This window comes from Belonocnema kinseyi, chromosome 2 (genome assembly GCF_010883055.1).
Source record: "Belonocnema kinseyi isolate 2016_QV_RU_SX_M_011 chromosome 2, B_treatae_v1, whole genome shotgun sequence".
Classification (NCBI taxonomy): Eukaryota; Metazoa; Arthropoda; class Insecta; order Hymenoptera; family Cynipidae; genus Belonocnema; species Belonocnema kinseyi.
The window spans coordinates 106,994,275-107,012,391 of NC_046658.1; the positions used below are offsets into that span (position 1 = coordinate 106,994,275).

At 27.7% G+C, this 18,117-nt stretch overlaps 2 protein-coding genes across 2 annotated transcripts in view; one reads left to right on the top strand and one right to left on the bottom strand.

The window, feature by feature from the left end:
- Positions 1–5,438, top strand: part of LOC117167355 (atrial natriuretic peptide receptor 1) — a 73,550-nt gene extending 68,112 nt beyond the window's left edge. Inside the window, exons 17-18 of the mRNA XM_033352225.1 lie at positions 2,989–3,262; positions 4,973–5,438. Of these exons, the coding sequence (XP_033208116.1) occupies positions 2,989–3,262; positions 4,973–5,247 (549 nt within the window). The 3' untranslated portion in view covers positions 5,248–5,438. The remainder of the gene's footprint in view (positions 1–2,988; positions 3,263–4,972) is intronic.
- Positions 5,439–7,216: 1,778 nt separating this feature from the next.
- Positions 7,217–17,789, bottom strand: LOC117167507. The gene is made up of 4 exons (XM_033352502.1): positions 17,672–17,789; positions 15,187–15,387; positions 14,707–14,880; positions 7,217–7,604 (listed from the first exon to the last, which is right to left on the bottom strand). The coding sequence occupies exons 1-4, from the start codon at positions 17,714–17,716 to the stop codon at positions 7,305–7,307; spliced, it is 720 nt and encodes a 239-aa protein (XP_033208393.1). The 5' UTR covers positions 17,717–17,789; the 3' UTR covers positions 7,217–7,304.
- Positions 17,790–18,117: the final 328 nt, after the last annotated feature.

The following is an 18,117-nucleotide window of genomic DNA, read 5'->3' on the forward strand; positions in this document are numbered from 1 at the left end:
GTATAAAAATATACAAGATTGTTTAACCATTAACAAAGATTAGCTTTTATGACGGTTAGAATTACCCTTTTCGTTAGGATAGGCATGCGCTCGAAGTTATAAACCGCAAGTATTAAAGTCATAAAAATTTGACTCAAGAGGTAAATATATGTCTTCAATGCATAAAAACTTATCTGCAAGACATAAATTGAAGTCTGGTTTCGACTTAAAACTGAGACATGCCCAAGTCGACCTTTTCGACTTCCTTGTGTCTTGATTGGAGGCAATTCAAGTCGAACTCAAGTCGAAGCTTTTTTATTCGGGATATTACTCAAAAAATAGAAAGCTTTAACGGCAATAGCCAGAAGTAAAAAATGATTTTTTTCTCAAAAAATAAACAAATGTCAAATGAGAAATGTATGGTAAGTAAGCTATATTATCACCTATTATTGTTCACATTTAAAAAAAATTTTTAGTGGATTTTAAAAGAGTGTGAAAAACTGGATAAACTGAAACAATAAAAACCTAAGATCTCAAAAAGTGCGCGATTTTGAAAGTAAAATTGACAAAAAACTCATTTTACCCTTAACATTTATAAAAATCTGTAAAATATGTAAAAATGTAACTCTTTAATTTTAAAAATACGCGTTTCCTTATTGTCCATGTACAAAAAAATATTTTTATAGAATCGCTGATATGCAATTTCAAGCAACTGAGAAAATAGAAACAACAAAAAATCAGTAAAAAAGACAAAACTCAAACAGAGGACCTCTAAATTATATCCGATAAATTTTTTATTTTTATTTTGTTGCTTGAAAAGGTACAATTTAGTGCGCGTGTTGAGATTCAAACCCAATTTTGTTTGCCTTATAAAATAAATCACCTCAACACGTTTGCTTGTATTTCTACTTATAAAGGTAAAAAGTGTATAAAAATTGGTTTTTATAATTTAAAATAAGCTTAAAAATTAGCCCTCAGCGAATATTCTGTGACAAATCGTTTACGAGATATGCATTTTGTAATTATCATTGTGCATTTTTTATTGAAAACAAAGCAATGATAAATTTTCTTTGTGCTAACAAAATCGCGATCGGGTTTTTGCTGTTGGATTCTCAAACCAGATAGTACATAGTATTAAAAACATTTTTTTAAATTTAGAATCGAAAAATTACAGATGAATGGTAAAGGACTTTTTTTCTAAACATTCATATTTTATAAAAAAAACCCATTAGTTCAATTTCGCTGAAATTTCTAACCGATTGTGCATCTTCAGGAAAACGTATGTTTAAAATGTAAAAAAAAATGTCCCAGAGTTTATAACAAATTGTTATAAGTAATGATTTTCTGTATATACCTGTATATACATTTCTGTGTAACCATTCAGGAAGGTGGGTTTGAATTCTAATATTTCCGAAATCCTACGTGCAATATATTCGTTAAAAAAATATTATTCAAGCAAATTCTATAAACAATTTCACAAATTTTCACTGGCAGCTATAAGTATGGAAAAATATTGTTTATACTGATTTGTTATGAACTATGTTAAAAATTTTTGTTGACATCTTACAACTACTTTTTTCTAAAGATGCTATTCAATTTGAGAATCCAATAGCACCTTTTTTCTTCACTGGAAAACTCACAAAGTTAATTAACAAATTAATATTTTGTAAACTATTTGTAGTAGAATATTCGTAAAAGGCTCATTTTAAAGCTTATTTTATATTCTAAAAACAAATTCTTATATAATTTGTACCTGTTTTATAATTCAAACTAACAATCCAAGCAAACTTGTGAAATGGTGAGATATCACGTTTATTGTTCATAAAAAGCAATTGATTAAGAAATCAACCTTGAACTTTCACGACTTTAAAAAGGCGTCCATCCAAACTTTTAAAGACAAAGATCTCCGTGCCTCGAATTTGTTACAGCAAATGGCTTTTTCATTCATGGATTTGGTATATTTTCCAGGCATTTGAAACAAAAAAAAAAAAAACAAAAAAAAAACGAATTTACCATTTTCAAGATTACCCTTGCCTACAGGCAGGAGAAGCTTATAATTTTTGAAATTATATTGTAAAAAGTTTAAAATTATCAAACCTCGCGGGGAAAGCAGCCAATCTGCCCTGCTATCGGGGCAGGTTGGCCGATTTCGTGAAATTGAATAAGAGGACAGTTATGTTATTTTGAACGATTGTTTATTGAAATAAATTAAGCATATTCAAAAATTGTTTCATTTTTTTTATATCATTGATATTACTTTTAATTTCGTTAATGTATTTTTCAAGGCTAGTTATTATTTATATCCCAAATAATACTAACAGTTCATTTTTTATTGTTTGAAATGAAATACTTTTCTTTTTTAGAATTAAAACTACTTCTCGTATCATATTTTACGACTGGGCCAATCTGCCCCGCACCTAACTCGGACGACCTTCCCCAAATGAATAGTTTAAAAAATGACGATGATTTAGAAAGCCTATAGAATGCTACTTAAAATATGTATACTCTACATTAATTATTAGAACTTGTACTTTTAATAACCACAACAGTTTTTTTTAACTGTATATATTAACTCACCACTTTCGAAAAGAAACAAATTTCGATTTTACTAAAACGACGATAGGATCCTATATAGGATCCTGTACATGTTCCAGTATGGGACCATATTCAGATGCGCAATAGTATTCTATAGCACCTACGGCTGCGCAGAAGGTTTGTTGGCCCTCCAGGAGTACCTAGAGACATACGTACCAATCGGTGCCACGATCCACCATTAGTTAGGTACCATTAGGTACCTTATTAGGCAGGGTCCTATACAGGCACCTTTATAGGATTCTATGTCATTATCTATAGGTGGCACCTATAGGTTAAACATATTGGACCCTTTGTAGGATCCTATATAGGAACGAATATAGGAATTTTCAGTAGGGTCGACCAACCTGCCCCACGGCCAACTAGCCCCACACCCCGCCACTGCTATTATAAAAATTTATTTTTCTTCTATAACAGGTGGAAACGATAGGCGATGCCTATATGGTAGTTTCTGGACTTCCTGAAAGAAACGGAGATGAACATGCAAGAGAAATTGGTTTAATGGCTCTTGCAATTTTAGATGCAGTTAAATCATTCACAATAATGCACAAGCCAAATTCCCAACTGAGTGTAAGAATTGGGGTTCACAGTGGTCCAGTTTGTGCAGGCGTTGTTGGTCAAAAAATGCCTCATTATTGTTTATTTGGTGACACTGTAAACACCGCATCCCGAATGGAATCATCCGGCCTACGTAAGTATAATAATTTATTTTCAGATTTCTTTTACCGACATTTATCGGCTTTGAATCATTCGAGAGAGCGTGTCCGTGCTAAACTTTGGAAATTTCATATCAAATTACGCAAATTTCAGAAGCTGTCAATTGTTTCTTGCATTTTAGATACAGTATAATTGTAGTAACACTGTTCTAGAATCATAATCATTTAGCACGGACACGAACTTTAAAACGTAGATAGCAGGAATCTGTATTTCAAAACAATGTAAGGGGTTGTCCATTAATTACGCATAAATGATTTTTGGGATTTTAGATCCACTCTACTTTAAATTTTTAAATGAAGAATTTGTACGATTACACAGCCACACAAAAAAAAAGTGTGCGGATCTGGTAACAAGACACACGTATTCCTATGGATTTTGGGGCGCTAAATTCAAATTCGGTATCAAAAATCAGAAAATAGACTGAAGTAGGTCTATAAATCAATTTAATTACGATAAAAGCAAGATAAAATGTAAACACGAAAGATAGTATAAATATACCCCTTAAGTTTAAGAAAAGCAGAGAGAAAAAATTTTTGAATAAAACTCTTATTCATTTGCATGTTTAAGTTACAGTTCTACATTTTAATTGATACAAACATTGTCAGGTTAATTGAAATGGGGTCAATTCTACTTGTAGTTCTAAGTTTCTTCAAATGAGTAAAGTGCGTCTCAATTTTTAACCACCTGTAGTACAATGAAATGAATTTTATTGTGTTACAACGGGAACACTTAAGTTAAGTTGTGTTGCGTTAAGTAAAATTTCGTTAGGTTCTGTTAAGTTAGATTCATTTGTAGGTTAAGATCGAGTTTACCAGTTAAATATAGTACACATTTTAGACTGAGAACCGTACGCTTACATAGCTACACATGTGGCTGAATTTCATTCGGTTAGGTTAGGTCAGGTTTTGTTAGGTTAGGATAGGCTAAAACTCTATGTAGGCTAAGCCGAAACTGAATGAAACGGTACTGCAAACACAACGGGACAAGACAATGAGTTTAATTGTGTTACGTGAAGTTAAGTTAGGTTATGTTAGGTCAGGTTTTTTTTAGGTTAGGATAGCTTTGACCCATTCGATGTAGCACACATTTGCTACTGGGAAAATATGCTTCCAGAGCTTTACGTGTAGTTCAATAAATTTCTGTTAATTTAGGTTAAGTGAGGTCAGATTCTGTTGGGTAAAGTTATGTTAAATAAGTTGATATCAGGCAAGGGTTGATCCTTCACAGTTGTCGACATGTTTTTGAAGTGAAAATTTGCATCACTGGCATTATTTTGAAATTTATTTGAGTCAGTGCATGATTTTTCGTCATTTTTTGAGGTTATGGCTCAACCATGACGTGATGGGTGATTTTTGATACCGAATTTGAATTCAGCACCCCAAAATCCATAAGAATACGTGTGTCTTGTTACCAGATCCGCACACTTTTTTTTGTATGGCTGTCTTATTATTACAGGTTTAAATTAACATATTTAAAATAATAATTAGAAGGAACAAATTTGCCTAAGAAATATGTTGGGCTCACCCCTCGTCCTTCCATGAGTAACGATTCGTAAGATTTTCCGGGTCCAACCACTTCCCCCAAAAATCCTTACATAATTAATGGACGATCCCTAACGAGAATGAATGAACTATTTTTTTTAATTGATTCTGATATAGAGTGTACAAAATTTATTGTATTACAGCACTGAAAATTCACATGTCAGGCGCAACAAAAAATATACTGGATAAGTATGGAACTTTTATTTTGGATTTACGAGGGGAAGTGGAATTAAAAGGAAAGGGGAGAATGACTTCATATTGGTTAACAAGCTGTTCTGAACCAGATCCCAGGCCACCCACACCAAAGCACCGCAGGCAAAGCACAAGTGAAAACCTCAATCCCTTAATTTTTCCTCAAACTCTTCTCAATGGAGCGAAAACCAATAATAACACTTTTATTAATTTATCAGAATTATAGAATGCGAAAAACTGCTTAGTACTAAAATAATGTATTATTCACTATGAGATTTGTACACTAGAACTTGGAATTATGACCGGTTTCGGACATTGTTTGTAGTAGCCTTGGTTTGTAGTAGCAGTCTACTGAACAAATACTTAAGTCGTAAAAAGTCCTCATTGTTTTGGTGCAAATTAAATTTTTGTAACAAATGCATGATTTCAGACCAGGCGTTTTTTGTGACACAGGCATATTTTACCTTCAGTTTTATCAAAATTTGGTAGTATTTCGAGAATCTAAATTTTTTCGTCTTTCGACACTTAAAAACTCTGTTTATGATTTTTCTTGTCTCATTGAGGTAATACTTTTTGATAGAGAAGGACCAGAAAATAGACTAAATTTGTGCTCAATTAGAAAATAACACAACTTATACCTACAATTTTTTGTCAGTTTTATCCAAATTTGGTTGTATTTCAAATACCTAAAATTTGCTTGTCTTACGACATTTCAAAATTATGGTTATGATTTTTTTTACTTATTGTACTAATAATTTTTGTTACTGAGGGGCCAGTAAAGGTATATTATTTGGATACAATAGGAAAGTATAACTTCTATGTCCAATAGCGGAGTGGCACGATCAGTTTAATCCAAATTTAGTAGTATTTCGAGAATCTATTTTTTTCCAGCACTCGAAAATTCCGTGTATGATTTTTTTCTGACGCATTAGGGTAATAATTTTTGATAGAGAAGGATCAGGAAAGGGAGTTCTCAATTTAAAAATAATTCAACTTCTATCGTCAATATCTGAACTTTGAATCAGTTTTGTCCAAATTTGGTTGTATTTCGAAAATATAAAATGTATTTTTCTTCTGATAATCGAAACGTCTTAATTTGGGTTCAATTAGAAAAATTAAATACTAGGTTGAAAAGCGGGATTTCACAATCAGTGTTATCCAAATTTGGTTGTAATTGATAAATCTAATTTGTCTTCACGGAGCGAGATTTCCAGAGATTAATCCACAGTACTGCTTTTTAATTTTATCACGCTTTGGCGCAAAAACTAAGATCTCGGAATACTTGTTTTTAAATCATTGGTCTCGAAATTTCAGGCATTAGATCACGATTCTTTGCTCTTAGGTCTTGAATTTTATGCTTTTAGATAATTGTGAATTGATCTCTTGAAATTTCTTCCCATGTTCCGTCACTCAAAAACTATTTTTCTGATTTTTACTGAATAATTGGTTTAATAGTTTTTCAAAGTGGAAGACCAGAAGATAGACTTTATTTGGGTTCAATTAGAACAATTTACTTCTAGGCTCAATAGCGTGATTTCACGATCAGTTTTATAAAAATTTGGTTGCATTTGAAATTACAATTTTTTTGTTTTCCGACGCTCAAAAATTATTTTTTAACTTTTTTTGTTTTGAATAATTGGGTGAATAGTTTTTGATAATGGAAGATCAAAAAAGGTACTTATTTATGCTCAATTAGAAAAACGAGCTTCTAGATTCAATAGCGGAACATTTCACGGTCAGTTACATGCGGTTGTATTTCGGAACTCTGAAATTGTTTTGTCTTCCCACATACGAGAATTTGGTATAATTTTCATTATTCACTTCTGACGTCACACTTTCGCTCCCTAGGGAGAAGAATTACACCAAGCTAGAAAGCACTACTTTATCCTTCTTTACAGGTGTCAAAAAAATCTAAAGTGATGCATTTGTTACAGAAAGTTAACATTCAGAAGTGAAAAGAACTAGCACAAATAAAACCGTAAATATATATTTTTCCTTATCAACATATTAAGGAAACAGATATTATTTTTATACAAAATGAGATCTTTCATTTCGTATTTATAGAAACAAAGTATGGTAAACAGGTTCAATCTAAATTGGTTCAGTCCAGTTCATTGATAAGCGGAAGTGAAAGTAAGTAATACGAAATATCCTTATTTTCAAGATATTTATTTATTACACTGAGTGATACTATTTTAATCGTTTGTGTGTTCATACGAAATTTGTCTTTAAAAACTTGATGATGTTAAATAGAGATGTTTAGCCTTAAAACTAATAATTATTTTAAAACCCTGCTTTATAAATACTCCTAATGCAGAGATTAGCGTCTCGATAAATCTTAAATGTAGCTTCTACACGCATTGCATAGACTATTTTTGCGTGGCAAGATCTCGCTGCAATTTTCGCATTTTTTATAGCGGAAAACTGAGCATTCTTCAATTTAGAAACGCTGATTTGCAGCTCTTTTATCGATAGTTGATAATCTTGAATTTTTAGAACGACACACTTTTCTGTTGCTGGTTGTTTTGCAGAAGAACAGTCGGATAAAATGTTATCGAGGTTCTTTGAAATCTTACCGGCAATCTGAAAGGATTCAGTATTATTTAAAAATGATATAATGTATTAATCGAATTTTTCAAATTAATTGTTGTGTTTACATAAAACTATAATAGCTGCTGTAAATTGGTTGCATATTTGTAAATGTTAATAAGTAGAATGATGCTTTTTATAATTACAGTTTCAGTTTCTAAATAGGTAGTAGGGTGCCCAATAAAATTTTGAATTTTTCAAAAGCTACCTATTAAATTTCTTTTTTTTCGTGCAAAAGTACTGCCATACGTTCTTTTTTTAAATTATTTAGAGGTTCCGTTAGATCTTTTTAGTTTTGCTTTTGAGACTTCAATTTAAAAAAAAAATACAAGGCTAAACAATTCTTTCATCTCTGAAAATTATTTTTTATTTATTGAGGAATAAGCTTGAAGTTATAATTCAGAAATCTGTAACTTTGTTACAATTATTGGTCTGAAATGACCCCTGTGAATTTTTTCCCTCGTAAAAATAAGCAAAGGATATTTTCTGAAATATAAAGGAAATATTCTGCATAATGAATAAAAGTAAAATATTTTTACCGGATGATAATAATTGACCCTGAAAACTTTTAAATTTATCTTGAATTCTATTTATCTTAATTTAATGGTTTAATATCTGTAGATTGATGTCAAAAGTTCTTAAATCAAATATTATAAGCGGAATAATGCATTTTTCTCAGTGAATTTTTTCAAATTCAATCGAGTCTTAATAGATTCAATTTTTTTATTTCACCTTGAATTTTTATAAACTTCATCGAATATACCTTATAGTTTTCTACATCCGCTCGAACTTTATTTGATTCATTGCGGATTTTTAACAAAATTTGTTTACTTTTTTTCAATAAACTCCCATTAAGCTGAACTTTTTCCAGTTTCTTATAATTTTATCCTTAATTCCTTTAAATTCTTTTTCAATATTCGGAATTTACTCAAGTTCTTCTAAATTAATTAAATAAGTCTTCTCAATTCAAATTGAACTCGTACGAATTTCATCAAATTCTTTTGAATTAAAAAAAATTTAATTTAATTCGATCTTGAGGATTTCAAATAATTTTGTTATTATTTCTAAATTATTTTAAAGTCACTCGATTTTTTTTTAATTCTCCTTGAATTTTTATGAACTTCATCGAATTCTTCACATTTCCCTTATATTTTCCCTTTACATCTTCCCTTATACATATTTCTACTTTGCGTTAAAGTTTTTATAATTTTGCTTGAATTTATAGGAATTTCATCCAATTCTATTCATTTTCATTGAATTCGTCTGAATGCACTCAAAAGTTCATGAATTCAATTAATGTTGTTAACATTTTTGACTTGATTTCAATTCACTCGATTTTTTTTAATTCACCTTAGATCTTTATGCATTTCGAATTCTTCGCATTTCCCTTTTACTTATTGAAGTCCGCTCAAATTTTCTTTAATTCATTTTTTACTGAAATCAATCAAAGTTATTGAATATTTTCTAATTCATTATGAATTTATTCTGAATTCTTTTAAATTCATCTAGAACCGTTATAGATTGCATCGCATTCTTTTGAATCGAAAAAAAAACATTTATCACATTGTTAATGCACTTATATGCTTATATACACTTATATACAAATGTTTCAATTGTAAAGTGCTATATAAATATTAAAACTATAAAAAATTTATATTTCAAAATTTAAGATTTTTTTCTGTCATCCGGTATAAATACATTCATCTCCCGATATAAGAACCCGGTTGACGATATTCCTAGAACTGATGGCCTGCGCAGTTTCAGGATAAGAGGAAATGCGGGGCCGAAAGAGAGGATGTGTTCAGTCAATCGTGACTAACAGCTCGATGAATACACTCTCAACACGTTAGTTGCATCAGGTTGCGTCATGCTTCCAAGTTCAAAAGAAGTGATTCATGCGACACCGATTGTTTACGTTTGGATTCCTCCAATTAAGGACCAAGGCCAATGCAATAAATGGTCGAAAGCGTTCTTATATCGGGAGCTAAGTGTATTTTTAATTTTCTCATTAAAGAAAATATTTTCTTAAAGTTGTAGAAAAAATCCTGTGTCTATCATTCTAGGTTAAAAAATTGTTAGGGGCCATTTATGATCATTAATGATATTGAAATTACATATTTTCGTATTCGAAGCACGATAATATCTTTAAGTATTATTGTTCTATAAAATAGAGGTTTAATTTTATAATAAATAAGAAATACAATCTAAGGTTAAAAATATTTTTAACCTTTAGTTTGTATTTAAAAAATGGATAACTAAGAAAATTAATTATCAGATTTAAAATGGCCTCACGCAACGTCAAAACATTTTTTTAAATTAAATAAAATGTTTGGCAGTATTTTTTAACCAAAAGGATGAAATCTAGCGGGAAGCGTTTGCAAAATTATAAAATTCACATGTTTATTGGTTATCCTGATAGACAACTCTCACTTGAGAGCACTTGAATTCGAATGCCTTTGTATTCATAAAAGAAAATGTATTTTTAAACAAGGACAGATTCGTCATTAATACTTTTTTTGTATCGAATTTTTTTCTTTTGCAGAACACTGTTATAAAAGGAGAAGTTTTTCCGATTTATTCTAAAGAGAAAAAAACAGGTTAACTCATAAAGGCTGATATCACCGTTCAAATGAGTTGTAACAAAAAATAGAATGGAAACTAGAGCAATCACAATATCATTCAAGCAATGAAGAAAAATACAATTATTTTTTTTCTTTCAACAGAAGTTTCCAATATTATTTATAAAATATTTTATAATGAATACTGAAAAATTACCTTGACATAATAAAATGCGTTTAGTTAACAGAACTAAAAATTTATAAGAGTTTTAAAAAAATATATGAAAAAACTTCAATTTAAAATTTTTTAAGTTGAATAATTATTTATTTTTTAAATTGAACTATTCTAAAAAATACATCATTTTCCATTATACACATTAAATATTGAAGATTCTTCAATTGCAAGTATTCAGAATTAAAGAATTTGAATTTGAAAATCGTTAAAATTAAATAGTTTTAAATTGTAAATCTTCAAATTTGAAAATGGAGTAATTTGCAATTACGTAATTTAAAAATTCAAGAACATTCAAAATCTGGAAAATTTCAAACTGAAAACTTGACTTTTGATCTTCAAAATCATCAGAATTTCTAAATGTCTATTTATACATTTTCGAATTTAAAGAGTTTTAAATAAATTGCATCTTGTAAAAATTATCGAACATTACATTTAAAATTTTCATAATTGAAAATTTTGAAAATTTACAATTAAAAATTCTGTTATACAATTTGGAAGATTTAAAGTTAAAAACACAACTTTTGTTTTTCGAAAATTAAAAGTTGTTATTTATGCATCTTCAAAACATGCAAAGAATGAAAGTTTTAAGCTTTTAAATGAAAAATACTATCATTTTGATGCTTTATGTTCCAAATTTCTTCAATTTGGAAGATTTTGAATTGAAAATTGACCTTTTCATCTTCAGAATTCTCAAAGGTTAATATTTTTCATTTGAACATATTTAAAATTAAATACTATTTATTTTGAAAATTTACAATTAAAAATTATCCAAGCTTTGCCTTTTACAAATAAAAATGTTGTAATTATTATGATTAACATTCGAAATTTCTTCAAATAGGAACATTGAAAACTTGACTTTTGATCTTCGAAATCCATGGATTTTAAGAATAAATTATTTAAGAATTTGAAAAATTAAAGAGTATATTAATTTTTTAAAAATAAAATAATTGAAGTTTTGAATTTTATCATGAAGAAATCTCTAATTTTGATGCTTTCGATTCGAAATTTCTTCAGTTTGTATGATTTAGATGGGAAAACTTAATTTTTGTTCTTCAAAATTATTGAAATGTAAGAATTTTCTTTATACGTGTTTAAAATTGAAAAGTTTTTAATTTAAAAACTTAAAAATTATTTAAGTTTTATCATTTAAAATGTAGTAAATTCAGTAAATTTGACATTTCTTCAATTCGAAATTTTTATTTCTCTATCTTTGAATTTAGAGTTTTTTATTTTAGCTCTTCAAAATTATAGAGCTTTAAATTTTTAATCTTGAAAATTGAAGTTTTTAATTTTGAAAATTTACAATTAAAAATTCTTTAATTTGATTTAGAAGATTTAGAATTATAAACACGACTTTCGATTTAAAAAAATAGTAATTGTTCCTTATGCGCCTTCAACAAATGCAAAAGTGCAAGTTTTAATTTTTACCATTAAAAATTCTTCAGTTTTGATGCTTTATATTCGAAATTGTTTTAGTGTGAAAGATCTAGCATTGAAAATTTGCCTTTAGATCTTCCAAATCATCATAATGTCAGATTTTTTATTTATACATATTTAAAATTGAAGAATTACAATTTTGTCAAATTAATAATTAAAAATTACGTGCGTTTTAAGTTTGATAATTTAAAATGCTGTTATCTCAATGATTTAAATTCAAAATTTCTTCAGTTTGTACGATTGAAAGTAGAAAATTTGATCTTTTATCTTCAAAATCTTCAAAATTTAAGAATTTTAATTATACGTCTTTAAAATTGAGGAGTTGTCAATTGTAATTCTTCAAAATTAATCTATTAAAAAAATATTCGAGATAGACCTTGTTTCAAAATGATGTTAAACATTTTATGAGTGTAAACAATAAACATTTTAAATTAAATAAATTGGTGAATTTTAAATTGTAAACATCTGCAGAATGCATCAGTATAAAAAATGGAAGACCTCAGTAAGACTCAGAGCTGCAGAATGTCTTTTAAGATCATCTTATTACGATGTGAAATTCTAAATTAATTTAACAAAATTTCTGCTGAGATAAAATCTTATATTTATATAAAAGTTACAGATTACTGAAAACTAACTGAGCTAAAAGTTAAATTAAAATGGTATGAAAGCCAATGTAGTTATTTTAATATGGATTTTAATTTATGATTTTCAATTAAATTGTATAGCACTTTAAATTGAAGCATATATTTTAAATCGATAATTAGGAAAGCGAAATAACAAACATGTAATAAGCGAGTGTAGCGCCCTTTGTTGGTAGTTTAAGTAGAAACAAATAATACACAAAAAGAAAAACCGTATTTGGACTTTAGTTTCAATAAATATATTTTGTTAAATCAATTAAGTTAGTTTAATTAATATATACTTAAATTCTGTGATCATATCTTTTACCATATTTAAATGCCTTGTTATTAATTTGTAATCAGTTAATATGTAATTAAATTTATTTTCCAGTGCGTTGCAATTTATAATATAATATAATGTAATTAATTTTTGTACATTAAATGTAAAATAAAAACTGTAATATACTAAAAAAATGGTGTTTTTTTAATTGCTGTTTACTCTGTGAAGAGAATCCGAAAATCATTGTGCAAGGCAATCAATGAGTCGAGACAGCCGTTCTCCTTTCATTTTATGTGCGTGTAAAATACCACTTTTACTAACATGCATTCATTCCCATATTACTTTGAAAAAACACACCGTATGTGTTGAGCACAAGTCTGGATATCCTTGCACAATTTTATACGCATGTTTTGCTCATTGCGTGTGATAGGAATCTATTTACATTTTTTAGATTATATAAACCGTCAAGCCTTTTAAGAATAGTAAAAATTATTTCGTTATTTAACAAAAACTACAAAAAAATTATAAATGGTGATTGGTAACTTCAAATTTTCATATGTACAATGTACATTAATTCAAGTGAATCGATAGGAATTTCAAAAGAATTCTTGTGAATCAAAATTAATTAGCATTTAATGTAATAATTTCATTTTTACAACATTCCAAATAATAATATTTTTTAAATATTAGCAAGTGTGCTTCTTTTTCAATTATAAATAATTTAAATCATCAAAAATACAATTTTTCAAACCAATCGCATCAAATACATTGTTTCTGAAAAAAAAAATTATTTGAAGTATTTATAATTTTTGATTTGTTACAAAAAATATAAGCCTTTGGTTTGAATCTTTATAAAATATGACCTAATTAACCTTAACGAGGAGAACTGTGCTCTTTTGAGATCCAACAGCAAATTAACAAAATGTGAAAAATTAATAAACATGCGACGAATAAACTTTTCTTTTTTTCTCCAAGTGTTGATCAAATTCGTCAATCTAAAGAAAGCTAGTGCACGTTAAAATTTTTTAAAAATCTATTTCAAGTGGAAAACAATTTTAACTTAACAGAATATAACTAAAATTTTGGACGAATTCCCGAATAATAACATTCCTGAATTACGAAATTCCCGAATAATGAAAATCCTGATTTACAAATTCCTGAAGTGGAACATTCTCGAATGATTAAATTCCGGAATTAAATAATTAAAACTATCTTCTTCGTACTATCAAATAAATATTTTTAATCTTTAAAATTTCTAAAATTATTGTTTGAATTCAAAATCACAATAACTGAGAAAAATACATTTCTAAATGAAAATTTTCTTCAATTATTGTTAACTCACATTAAACAATAATTTTAGAAACTTTAAGAGTTCAAAATAATTTTTGGTTTGAAAATATTTCACAATTGTATTTTTAATAAATTAATAAAATATATAAACAATTTTTTTAATTGTTTGAATTCGGGAATTTTCTAGTATGAATATTTTATAATTCGGCAATTTTTTGCCAGGAATTTTGTTTCAAGAATTATTAAATTCGGTAATATTATAAACTGTCCGAAATCTTATAATTCGGGAATTTTCCAATTCGAAAATATTAACTTTATAGAGATTTTATTATTCGGAATATGTAACTTGAAGCTTATGTCTATTGCGTAATATTTACTGCTAACCAAAACTATGATTTAAAACTAATTCGTATTTATAATTCTAGTTCTCATATAACAAAATTTCTTAATCTTCCAAAATTCAAATTTTCTGCATACATGCACATGTTTCTTTTGGTCCACTTTAGAGAAAGTAATGCGTAAAGAATTTCAATTTATGAATACAAATAATAAAGAGTGTGACGACATTATTAGATATAAATAAATAATTGCATAGCTATGGAGTATAAATAAAATTAGTATAATAATATGAATTGATAAAAAATTGTTTTTAAAATTAAATTGGTATTTTGATTACCTGAATTGCGGATGTAATATTCTTCAAGAGTGGGTCAACAGCGGACAAAGAAATTGGAACGCATTTATTAAAATTGTGGTAAGCAGTCTCGTTCAATTTTCCCAAACTGGCTTTAGCAGTCTGGTGACAAGATTCAGCATCTGAACCTGTAATATTTACTGCACTCACGGCAGTCTATTTAAAAAAAATTATAAGATATAAAATGCCATGGTTCCATCAAATTCTATTAATTATAAAAAATAAATTAGCAACTTTATTTTGAAAAAAAAATTAAATTGACGTTTTTTTATTCAAGTGTTTAAGATTTTATAAACAAACGGAAATTCAATACAAAGAACGAAATTTTGATCAATCCAAAAAGAACTTAAAAAAAGGGTCCTTCAAAGTAAATTCCGTTGGTTGATAAGTACAAAAAAATTAAAATTTACTATCTATTTAGAACAAATTTGAATTTTTGGTCAGACTGGTGATGCACTTTACCTCAATTCCATGAATCACATAATAGACAATCCCATCCATTCGCCCCAAAGCGTCAACTTTAACTTGATTAATTTTCAGTTTGACATCAGATTGTAATTTTTCTTCATACCGGTTAAGATCTGCGATTATCGATTGGGTGGTATTTTTCAATCCCTCTATAATTTTTACTTGTTCATCTGGAATGGCTGATGAACTCGCAACCTGTTATTTATTTATAGAAAATTTTTTTTGATTCAATAAATTAAGTATTCGAATAATTTGATTATAATAATTTAATGAACTTAATGAGACATCCTGGACATTTTTAAAATTTTTCGAAGTAGCAATAGAGAAAAACTAAATTGAAAGACTTTATAAGTCTGATTCTAGCAATATCACTGAATTGTTTGGGTCTGAAATACATTCGCTATATAGGCAAAATATGAAGCGTATGTATTTTTTATTTTTTACAAACAAATTTTTTCATGAACTAAGGGCTATATGAATATTTCGGTGAATTGTGAAAAAATCAAGCTAATTGTTTTTTTAAAGTCTTATTTTGATATAAAATTTACATATTTTTGTTATGCAGCTTCTAGTCTTATCCATAATTTACCATTTATAACGTTACAAAAATAACAGAAAATTTGACCAGATTTCCGATACTTTTACGTGAAGGTACATTAAATTTACGAAATTAGTCATTGAATTTTTCGAAATCTTTCTTATGAACCTTTTTTGTTACAACTTTCGGAAGTTGAAGTAAAAAGTACGACGTTAATTAAAAAAAAAACATTTTTGGAATTACATCATTTTGCCAAAACATGAAAAATACCGAATATTCAAAAATACCGAAATTATAATTACGGAAACAAAAAATTTAGAAAATTTAAAAATATTAACAACATTAATAAAATCAATGATAATGCGTATAAAAGAAATTATTGAAATCCCAACATTTCAAAATTAATGATATTCATGATATAAAATAAAGTATTATTTTTACAGATATAAGCAATTTTAATTATAAATATTTTTCTTGCTCTGAGCATTTTATAATTTCAGGAATTAAAAATTTCCGTAATTAAAAATTTCAAAAATTTAACAATTTCGTGAGGTTGACATTAAGGTTTTAAAAATTCAAGTTTAAAAGTATCGGATTATTAAAATTTAGGAAATTTTCTAGTTTTAAATTTGTTCTACTTTTATCTTCGGAATATATCAATTTCGTTTATAAACCATTGCGGTAGTTGTATTTTTGTCGGTAGTTTGATATTTCGGAAATTTTATAGTTCGGTAATTGTATTTTTAAAACTTTATTTTATCTTATAAAAAAAAGTTTCTCTATAGGAAGGGATAGTTTAGCAAGGAAAAAAATCACAACATATGCATAAGTATTACACATGAATGAATTTTTTTAAACTTTCTTTAAAGGGTTTGAAAAGTGTAGATCATACTACAAAGGCTGCTGCAAAGAAAATTAAATTATATCAATTTGTTCTCAAGTTACAACTTTTTGAAGACAATTTTCGGTAATTTTTCCATAATTAACCTAAATTTTCAAATAGCCCTAAACTAATACAACATTTTTTTTGTCAAAAAAAGAAAGCGTATTTCATATTTTAACTTGGAAAACAATACGCGTATTTAATCGCGAAACAATTCTGTTACATCAACAGTGTCAGACTGCCCCATTTCACATGAAATCCGTCAATTAAATAAAAATTTAACAGAAAAAATGATAAATATGTTTTTCTTCCATGAAAAAGTTAAAATTTTTGTTAAAGCCTATATGTTTTTCTGATGTTAAAATTTTATTAAGAAATTGCAACATGTTTCGATTAGACATGAAGACTAAAGTCCATGTGCGTGAACTGTCAAACTGAGAAAATGAGGTTTAAAGTTAAGCCAAAGTGTACCCGGTAAAAAATATTTAGAAACAAAATTTCATAGTAACTGAGCCTAAAAATAATAAAGGTTCTATTTTTTTAAAACTATACATGGCATTACAGTATAGACTGATATAGAAAAAAACTCAAGGTAATATGAAGTTTGTTGCTACCTCATATTATTATAGATATTTCAGTTATTTTGCAAGTGTTGAGAAAATTATCTAATGGAAACTATTGTACTAAAAAGTAATTATTTTCGATGTATTTGAAATAAGTAGCTGAATATATTATAAATCGTAATTCTTACTTACAACGTCTTTAACTACTTATACTTTTTAAATACATAAAAAATGCTTAATTTTTTAAACAAAAATAGTTACAATTAATTTTTTGTTTAACACTTTAAAAAAATGTCTACAATAATAAGATTTAGAAAAAAAAATTCATATCATCTTCAGTGGTTTTCTTTTTCCATGATAATCTATAATGTCTTTATAAAGACTTGACGTTCGCTCGAAACATTCCGAAAATTTTTAAATAAAAATTCAACATCAGAAAACGGTTTTGGGTCACACAAAAATTAATTAACAAAATAATTAAATTAAATTACTTACTTTATAAAGAACACAGAGCGCGAGTAGAGTACCGAAAAATGTCATGTTTGCACTGATATCTTAGCCGATTGATTAGTAGAAACTGGTATCCTGTTCACGTTGAAAATAGTATATAATACCTAATAGCAATGTCATAGCAAAGTAGAAGTGGGGCAATGTGATTACGTTTACTTTACTTTCAACCCCGCTGTATTACAAGAATCAAACTATCTCTTCCCAACTGAGATTGCTGGGTTCAATTAAAATGCATTAAGTCAATTAAAAAAGGTTGTATGGCAAACAAATAGAAAGGGCAGATTATTCTTTGCAGAAAAAAATAAGAATCTCCTGAAAATCCTCATAGTCAACTTTTTCTCCCAAGCAAAATATTTTCAAGTCTGTGGATCACTAGAACAACCAAAGTTTAAAAGATTTTATTGTATATTATTGTATAATCATTAATTCAC

Coding starts and splice junctions, on each gene's coding strand:
- LOC117167507 (XM_033352502.1), bottom strand. CDS start 17,716: ATGACATTTTTCGGTACTCTACTCGCGCTCTGTGTTCTTTATAAA. Junction 15,388..17,671: donor CGCTCTGTGTTCTTTATAAA/GTAAGTAATTTA, acceptor AATAAATAACAG/GTTGCGAGTTCATCAGCCAT. Junction 7,605..14,706: donor ATATTACATCCGCAATTCAG/GTAATCAAAATA, acceptor GAATCCTTTCAG/ATTGCCGGTAAGATTTCAAA.